Consider the following 9830-nt stretch of genomic DNA (forward strand, 5'->3'; position numbering starts at 1 on the left):
TCTCACTGCTGAGCTGATTGCCTCACGATACGATTAAGGTCATTTACATTTATGCAGGGAAGCTCTTGTAAACAGCGAGTAAAGTATGTAAGTATCTTCTCCTGCTCCAGTTTCACACAGTTATAACCAATAGCGAAAACGGCTTCCGGTGCTGCACCGGATGTAACTGAGCGGACTGAGACCAAACGCGGAAGTGATCGTGCATAGAGTCAATTCCAGCACAGAACCTAATAGGATGTTGCGCATTCGCGACTGAACGAATCACTCCCCGAGACGACTCGTTCTTCCCGAGTCACATTAAAGATTCGTTCAAAATGAACGAATCGTTTAAGAACGACCCAACACTACTGTTTTAAAGGGGTCATCGGATGCAAGGTTCACTTTTATATGTTTGAACATTAATGTGTGTTGGCAGTGTATGTACAAATCTACCTAATAATGATAAAAGTCCATGCAGTGGTTTTTAATTAATCTGTAAAAATAATATTCCCTTTTTTCAAATCGAGCCGTTCTCAGATGCCTGTTGTTGTGGCGTCACACCCACAGAGGCCGCTCCCACGACAGTTGATTGACATGAGCATCTTACCTCAGACCCGCCTTAAATCAGCTGCAACAGTCCGACCTCCATTGTTTCAATGCCGGAGCAGGGATGTAAGTTAGACAAGAATATCTCCGATTGAGCGATTGAGGTGTTGTGTTGCTGGATGTAATAATGAACATAGTGGTCGTCATTTACTCCCGACATCTGAGCCGCTGAAGATGCAGTGGATTATGTTTGTTTGTGAAGGGAATGCACCTCCTGACCTCGAGATGTAAACTCAAAATAGCAAGAAAAATGTCAGAATTGTGTGATTAAATTTTTTTTTAAAAATTACTTTGTTATTTTTTCTTAACCTGTGGAAACAAGCTTAGAAACATTGGAGGATAAAAAACTTTTTGAGTTTGAAGGTCAGGGTAAATGTAATTTATTTTGTCTTCTGGGAAACATGTATCTTCTATAGCTTCTGAAAGGCACTAATAAATAAATAAAAATATGATATTAAGGCAAAATAAGAAAAATGTACACATCTTCATTGTTCAAAAGTTTTCACCTCCGGCTCTAAATGTATTGTTTTTCCATCTGGAGCATCAGTGAGCGTTTGAACCTTCTGTAATAGTTGCGTATGAGTCCCTCAGTTGTCCTCAGCTCAGTGTGAAAAGATGGATCTCAAAATCATTCAGTCATTGTTGAAAAGAGTTCAAATACACAAAAATGCTGAAAAACCAAAGAATTTGTGGGGACCTGAAGCATTTTTATGAAGAACAGCAGGCAGTTTAACTGTTCAGGACAAACAAGGGACTCATGAACGACTATGACTAGCAAAATAAACAAAATAAAAAAAAAACAGCTGTGGATCATCCAGGGACTATCAGTACTAAATTAAAAATAACATGCATTTTGTATGATCTCTCTTATTTTGGTAAAATAATTAACATTTTGCAGATTCTGCAAGGTGTATGTAAACTTTTGACCTCAACTGTACTATACCTTTAAAGTAATAAACCTGCTATAACTGAAGTAAGCTCAAAAGACATATTTACAAGTGTCACACATTTACAGACTTAATTCAGGATGAAAATGATTCTGTGTGGGATAGGTTTACAGTCTTTACAATGCCACAAGGTCTAGATCACGTAATATTAACAACTCATAACTTTCAAAACTGTTTATGGAGTTTTTGTCTACTGAAAGTTTAAGGAAATACTTTTCATCAACTAAACAATCGTTAAGTTGTTAAACAACAGTACAATCCACTGAACATCCTGTACTTCTATCCCTCACGGCCTCATTTACATGCCTGTCAAAAATGAAATATGGCGCTACGCTCACTAAAGTCTACAATTGAACCAACTGCGACAATCCACATAAAATGCCTCCAAAATCTGTTAGGGTGAACAAGGTCACTAGACCAGACTGTTTGCATAGACGTAAATCCAAACACAGGAATTGCGTCAGAAACACTTATTCAACCACTGAAAGCATGATTTAGACACTTTAGCTGGAATAACACACACGTTTGTATGTACGACGAGGCTCGAGAGTGTTTAGATGTTCATTAGAAACAACTGCATTAGTGTAAACACAACTTTTGTTTGTTTTTTAGCAACTGACGGACGAGTCTAAATGACTCTCTGTCTTAACAGACGTCACGCCGCAGATGCTGTTAACAGTGGCTCTGGAAGACATTCAGGAGTGCTTTAAGAACATATCACCCTCTGCTGGCACAAACACAACACCGCAGGCTTCACCAGGATGCATGCTATTTGTATTCAAAAGATGCCAGTGGTTTGGCGCATCAAACAGGAAGAACTCATTAGAGAGCCAAATAATATATGCCGGACGGAGGAATGAAATCCTGACTCATGGATCATGAGAGATGTCAGCTGGAAGCTTTATTCGTGTTTCTTAACCGCAGCTGCACTCTCTCAGCGTGTCTTTGGTCACATGACCGATCAAAAGGCACTTTGTTAAACATCCGAGCCAAATGCACACACCGAACATGCTTACAGCTTCTCACAGATTATGAGTTTTAGAGAATGACTCTGTGCCGCTTCGCAGGAAAACTTCCCTGCTGTGATTTCACGGAATTCAGTCAACAAAACCTAAATCACAGTCTTGTTTTTGCTCAATCTGACTCTGAGTCCAAAACCAGAGATGGGAACTGGACTCCTCCCTCCGCCAGCAGTGAGTACAAGCCACGCAGAACCACGGCACTGGGTCGACCGGCTCCGGGACGAGAGCTCCAGTAAGACGCAAGGCTATCGGACATCGCCTAAAACAGGAAAACACAGCAATATTTAATTACTGTTCTGCTGCCTGCCTAGATAGCATACAGCGTATGCCACAAGGTTATTACATAAGATTGAAACTGAAAGCATAAACAGTTACTTGATATCAGATAAACTGAAATAAGGTAAAATAAAATTAGTTTTATTTCAACAGATAGCCTAGGCAATATTTTGTTTTAATTTTGTTTAAAAACATTAAAACATGATGTACTAAAAACTAAAAAATACCAAAAAAATAAAATAAAATAATAATAATAAAAATGACAAAGACAATAAAAAATACTAGAACTTTTATTAAAATAAAACGGAAAAAGGAAAATATAAAAAAATACAAATGAAACGCATATAATAAAATAACACTGGTATGCATACACTACCAGTCAAAATGTTTAAATAATTAAGTAAGAAGTTTCTTAGGCTCACCAAGGCTGCATTTCTTTGATCAGAAATACAGTAAAAACAGTAATATTGTGAAATATTATTACAATTTAAAATAACTGCTTTCTATTTGAATATATTTTAAAATGTAATTTATTCCTGAGATGCAAAACTGAATTTTCAGCATCATTACTCCAGTCTTCAGTGTCACATGATCATTCAGAAATCACTTTAATATGCTGATTTGCTACTTAAGGAACATTTCTGATTATCATCAATGTTGGAAAAAAAGTTTTATTTAATCACTATTTATGTTTCATCACAACTTTAATTCTAACAGTTTTTAGTACTGAATAAGATAGCAAGTTCAGGCTCTTGCAGTATTTACTAATGACGGATAAATGCAATGCTGCCTCAAATTCTGGACAAAATAGGGTATCCTACAGCAGCATTACACTAGGGTTTATAACAGAAGCTGATATAAAAAAAACAAGAAAAGGCTATTTCTTGAATATAAATAAGAAAGACACAAAAGGTCTTTTAAACCTGTTGAAGACGAACAGCCTGCTGAAGTTGCTCTACTCTGAGCCTTCGGCTTTCCAGCTCTCTCAGTTCAGCCTCAGTGCTGTACGACAGGATGGGCGGCAGGCAGGAATGGGCCGGGTCACCCCGTTCACCTCTCCTCCGGACGGGACACAAAGCTCCAGAGATCCTCACATCCCACCTCTCCCAGTCTGACAAACACAGGGTAGTTTTACATTAGAACTGCTTACAATTTATCAACCTGTATGATCCAGATCAAGCTGTATGAAGGAATAAACTGCAAAATCTGATCATATTTTAACATACACTAACATATTACATATACACTAACATATTTAACATATATACATACTACTACTTTGATTTCAAAGCTGAATTTTCAGCATCATTACGCCAGTCTTCAGTGTCACATGATCCTTCAGAGGTCACTCTAATTTGCTGTTCAAAAACTTTTTTCTTATCATTATCATTATGTTGAAAACAGCCGAGTAGAATTTTTTCAGGTTTCTTTGATGAACAAAGTTCAGAAGAACAGCATTTATCTAAAACAGAAATCTTTAGTAACATTATAAATGTCTTTGTTATCACTTTTGATCATTTAAAGCATCCTTGCTAAATGAAAGTATTAATTTCTATAATTTCTTTCCCAAAGCAAAAAAAAAATATTCTGACTCCAAGCTTTTGAATGGTATAGTGTATGTTACAAAATCTTTCATTTCAGATAAATGCTGATCTTTGGATCTTTCTATTCAAAGAATCCTGAAAAAAAGAAAAGAAAAAAGAGCTCAACTGTTTTAAATATTGACAATAATAATAATAATAATAATAATAATGTTTCTTGAACAGCAGTTTAGCATATTAGAATGATTTCTGAAGGATCATGTGACACTGAAGGCTGGAGTAATGATACTGAAAATTCAGCTTTGATCATAGGAATAAAATTACTTTTTAAAATATATTCAAATAGAAAGCAGCTGTTTTAAATAGTAAAAATATTTCACAATATTACTGCTTTTGCTGTACTTTCGATCAAATAAATGCAGGCTTTGTGAGCAAAAGAGACTTCACTGTTCAAAAACTTTTGACTGGTTGTGTATTAGAATAAATAATAATATTTTAATATATGAATCAATTATATTTTAATTTAATATTAATATTTAGTTAATAATACTTTAATAATACCAAATGCCAAGAATAAGGCACAACACAGAAAATTAGCAAGCATCTTCAATACATTAATTGTTTTCCCAAGAAGCACAAACATGGGAACCCTTGTATATTGATCCCTCCGGGTCAGATTTCTATGGGATTATGGAGGATGAAATTTCAAAAATATGAACCATATGTGAGGCTTTTTGAGATTTTGCCTTCAAATCCTAAGGGAACACTTAAAACTACATTTAGAAAAATATAACCGCTAACAACTTTGAGAAAAGGATGGGAATTTTGTCCTCTTGGATAATTGGAAGGTGTGCCACTTGTAGAAATCGTGAACGATTTCGTGATACATCTGGTCACATTTAATGGAGGGTGAACAGATTACAAGCTACTGACACGACATTAGACCCACACACTGGTTTAAATTAAAACATTAATTTTATCTGTAAATAAAAATATAAAAGATCTCCTTATCTTGTTAATAACATTACAAGAAACAAACCCTGACATGAAAATGACGGGAAACTGTTTGTGCAACCAGAGAGATTCTCAAGTACCTTTTTTCTGATGATCAGCACACGTAATAAGTTCTGCCGTCATCCTCTCCAAACCCTTCAGCATCTGCAAGGACTCATATTCTCTCTCGTGCAAGGTCCCTGTGACACACACACACGCAATCTCTTGATCTCAATCTACTTTAAATGAGCTTCCCTCCTGTGAAATGTCCTGTGACTCAGATGAATAAAGGCCAGATGACAGTGTTAGCCTTGGACGGATCCTTATTGTCCAGTTGCTCATTTGTCAGCCCCCTATTTCCACCCACACACTTCTGTCTTCCCACAGCCCTCCATCTTTCTGCCCCAAGCACGGGTACCTGAATCTGAGTCCTTCTGAGCCTGTAGCTCAGCGTGGAAGCAGTGTGTCAAGTCAAGACAGCGCTGTGTAAGCAAGTCCAGGTCTGTTGTGATAGCAGCGGGAGATCTGGAAGGCCATTCGGACAGGAACTGATACAGCAGTAGGTCAGGAACAACAAAATACCAACAGATCTTAGTCACGCGTCATTTTCGAAGAAACAGTTCACCCAGAAATGAAAACGTCCTCACCCTCATGCCATCCAAGATTGAGCTTGTTTGTTCATAAGAACAGATTCGGAGAAATTTAGCATTTCATCACCAATGGATCCATTGCAGTGAATGGGTGCCGTCAGAATGAGAGCCCAAACAGTTGATAAAAACATCACAATAATTCACAAGTAATCTATACAACTCCAGTCCATCAATAAATGAAGAGTTCAGATGCAAAACCAGCTAAAAGCCATCTCGGTCAAAAATGAGATGATGCTGAGTGAATGCTCTCGACACATATTATACGTCCATCAAATACTTTTTCTTCAAACTCGCTAAAATACCAGCCTCAGCCCAATCAGAAGTAGCGGTACTTTACACAGAAACCTATACATCTGAGCCTGATAAAAATGCATTTTTTTTAAAGAAAGACGTCAGATGGATTTAGCTGGTTTTGCATCTGAACTCTTCAAATATAAATTAAATCCATCAAGGCATTTTAACTTCTTTTAACTTTGGCTTCTGGTCAAAATATGAGTCCATAATTCATTACAATGCTTAAAAGTTCATCTCCTGTTGTACTCTTACATCAAAATCCACTCACATGTTTGTTTCGAACAGTTTTTGCTTGTAAGCAGTGCTTGATCTGTGAATATTTCTCTCCTGATTTAGACAAGATGACTTTTTCACTGGAGAAAGCAATGCAATGTATAGAGGACTCAACGGAAGCAATGGTTCAACGTTAAACACATCTTAATAATGGATTTGATTGTTATAAACATTAAGTTTTTTACTTCACAAGATGTTAACTGATGGACTGGAGTGGTGTGGATTATTGTGATGTTTTTAATCGGCTGTTTGGGCTCTCATTCTGTCGGCACCCATTCACTGCAAAGGATCTATTGGTGAGCAAGTGATGCAAAGCTAATTTTCTTCAAATACGTTCCCAAGAACAAACAAAATCATCTATTTGGATCTATTTGGAGGGCGAGTAAATTTTCAGCAAATGTTAATTTTTGGGTGAACTAGTAAACAAAAGAAATTGAGACTAAAACATGGTAAAAAGTCTATCCCTCAAAGTTTATTCTGCCCGTCTACAATGACAAGGCCTGTTGAATAAATAGCAAGTGGAGTTAGTGTGCAGTTTAGTCCTACATCAGGATTAAAACACAGCAATATGGATAATTGCATGGATGAACTCTGGATCATGTCTGAGGTGATACTGGTCAAATTTAACAGGACAGAAGTGACAGGATTGATCTGAAAAGGATACAGTTGCCCGCAGTCTCTCCGTAAATTGAGTTCTCTCTGGTACTGGCTTTGATTGCTGGGTTAACACTTTCTTCCACAGTCTGAAAGAAAATGCACATTTTGTCCTCACAATAATAACTGCAATTTAATATTCTGCATATATTCATATTATAATTCTAAGAAATATTCTGTTTAATATGAGTAAAACTCTATCAACATCTTTTTAAAGCAAAAATCGTGGTTAAAGTAATGCTGGTACAACTGTACCTACAGCAAGGTGTTTACATGAAGCACTTCCAAGAAGTCTTCTTTAAAAATGTGTGTATTTCACTTTGTTGTTTTCTAAATCATAATTTGACTACCATTTTAGACAGTTAAAACATCATTTATGTTCAGATTTTTCTCAGTATAAACATTTTACTTATCCTTGTGTAGATTGAGTGAAATTTATAAGATTTACCTGCTTAACATCTTCTTAACAAAGACTAAAAATATTGAATATGATGTTTCACAGACGAGATGAGCAAGCGATTGTTATTACACAAGTTGCATTTTAAAATGTATGTATTGTGACAGTATTTTAAGGTTTGTGTTCCATTGTACATGCCTTACTGTGACTTACTTCCTAATAAATATTATGCCTAAAATGCTGCTGAAACTGCACTTCTAGTGCACTTAAAATATTCCTTTAATTTTTAATGACAATTTCAGAGTCAGACTGACCGGTTCCGTTTTGTTCTCTGTGCCCGCCAAGCTGGCAGCAAAGGAGACGGTATCCTGCAACAACAAAAACATAAAGCAATAAAAGCTACATTTGATGAAAAATAGTAAATGCAAACACATTCAAAAGTTTGGGGTGGTTAGGTTTGTTTAATTAAAAAATATATATTTTATGCTCACCAAGGCTCCGTTGATTTAATCCAAAATACAGTAAAACAGTAATACTTGTGAATTTTTTTTTTTTTACAATTTAAAATTTTCCTTTTGAATATATATTAAAATGTAATTTATCATGCAAAGCTGCCTTTTCAGCATCAGTGCTTGAGTCTTCAGTGTCACGTGATCCTTCACAAACCTTTGTAATATGCTGATTTGCTTAATATTTTTGTGGAAACAGTGATTCATTTTTATCCTTTGATGAATAGGTTAAAAAAAAATTGCATTTATTTGACAGTTAAACCTTCTGTAACATTATTAATGTCTTTACTGTCACTGTTGATCAAATTAACGCATCCTTGCGGAACACAGGTATTAAAAACTTGTTGAATGACAGTGTATTAAAAATGAATCTGATATTTGCACACAACAAAGATGAATATCTGGTGATGTACAAACCATTGTTCCTCAGACTGCGTACTTCCTGTTGTGATTTTCCAATCTTTGCCAGATGCAGGCACTTCTTGGCAGGGGACTGATGGGAAATTATCTTCAGATGACTCTTTAGCATTTGTGGTTTTGACGCACATCTTCTGCTGGGATTCTGTGGAAGAGATCTTCATTGGAGCGCTCTTTGGAAGTGACGGCCTTCTTTTGAACACCGAATGAGCATTCGGTCCTTTCCGGACCAGAACCGGCCGCGTCCAGGGAGCCCCATGGCCCGCATTCCCTCCAGCACGCCTGTGATGATTGGGTTTTTTGCACATCTCAGAGGGAGGGACAGATTTCACCAGTTTTCTTTTATCTTCCTCTTTAACAGTATAATTAACGAGTGTTTTATTTTTGCTCTCGTTAGGGTGTTTGCTGTCAGAGTGAAGGTCTTTATGAACCTCCGACGTGCTGCGGATTTTCAGTGCTTTTTTTAAAACCTGCTCCAACAAGTCAATTTCTTGTTTTTCTTCAGGTGGAATATCTGTTTAGAAAGCAAAAAGAAAAATATATTGTGTTACAGCATATATAACAGTGAATTATAGGACAAATGAAGATAAACGATTTTCCTCTAACCCTCTCTTGTATCGATGGCTGCTGCACTTTCCAGCTCACTGGTTACTGTCACTCGTGTTTTCCTGCAAAAACATGTCACAATTTAAGCTTTTCTAAATATAAGAACTTTTTACAACACAAAAACACTTAAGAAAACATTTAGATCATCCTACATTGAACGTAAAATCTCCTTGCATTGTCTGGTGTTTTCAGTGAGCCTTGATTCTTCAACTTTGCACATCTTGACAGCTTCTTCAACAGCATAAAGAAGAGACATGCTGAGAAAATACACAACAAACACAATTTTAGGTTAAAATGTATATGAATGTTTGCAGAAAATAGATGCTACATCTGTATTTTCACCATATTAATCACATTTTAGCTTCTTTCAACTAGTCACATATACATTCAAATAACACTAGTGTGTACTAAAGAGTGCGTACTCGAGTCTACATTCAGTCAGTAAACATTTCAAGACTCAAGATTCAAGTTACCCGCCAGGAAGCGTACGTTAGCGTCTAAAACACAGCTTTCACTTTCCTTTATCCATCCTTGAGGGATTTAAATGAGTCGTATGTAACGCAGACTGTCAAAATAAAGCCTGACAAACGGAAGACTTAGCATTAAACTTCCGTGCAGTCCAGTTTATGTCCACACTTCAACTTCTCACAACGCCAACTCAAGTAT

The 9830-nt window shown here is 36.4% G+C and overlaps 1 protein-coding gene across 3 annotated transcripts; it reads right to left on the reverse strand.

Moving 5' to 3' along the window:
* Window positions 1–2408: 2408 nt before the first annotated feature.
* LOC127163473 (uncharacterized) lies at window positions 2409–9790 on the reverse strand. 3 transcript variants are annotated; one of them, XM_051106712.1, is made up of 10 exons: window positions 9654–9790; window positions 9317–9421; window positions 9165–9226; window positions 8559–9072; window positions 7947–8000; window positions 7246–7324; window positions 5783–5912; window positions 5466–5564; window positions 3754–3941; window positions 2409–2813 (listed from the first exon to the last, which is right to left on the reverse strand). In XM_051106712.1, the coding sequence occupies exons 2-10, from the start codon at window positions 9418–9420 to the stop codon at window positions 2667–2669; spliced, it is 1377 nt and encodes a 458-aa protein (XP_050962669.1). In that variant the 5' UTR covers window position 9421; window positions 9654–9790; the 3' UTR covers window positions 2409–2666. The 3 variants fall into 3 exon arrangements, with proteins under 3 accessions (XP_050962669.1, XP_050962667.1, XP_050962668.1); XM_051106710.1 differs by having other exon boundaries at window positions 9638–9787; XM_051106711.1 differs by having other exon boundaries at window positions 9587–9716.
* Window positions 9791–9830: the final 40 nt, after the last annotated feature.

This window comes from Labeo rohita, chromosome 3 (genome assembly GCF_022985175.1).
Source record: "Labeo rohita strain BAU-BD-2019 chromosome 3, IGBB_LRoh.1.0, whole genome shotgun sequence".
NCBI classification, from domain to species: Eukaryota; Metazoa; Chordata; class Actinopteri; order Cypriniformes; family Cyprinidae; genus Labeo; species Labeo rohita.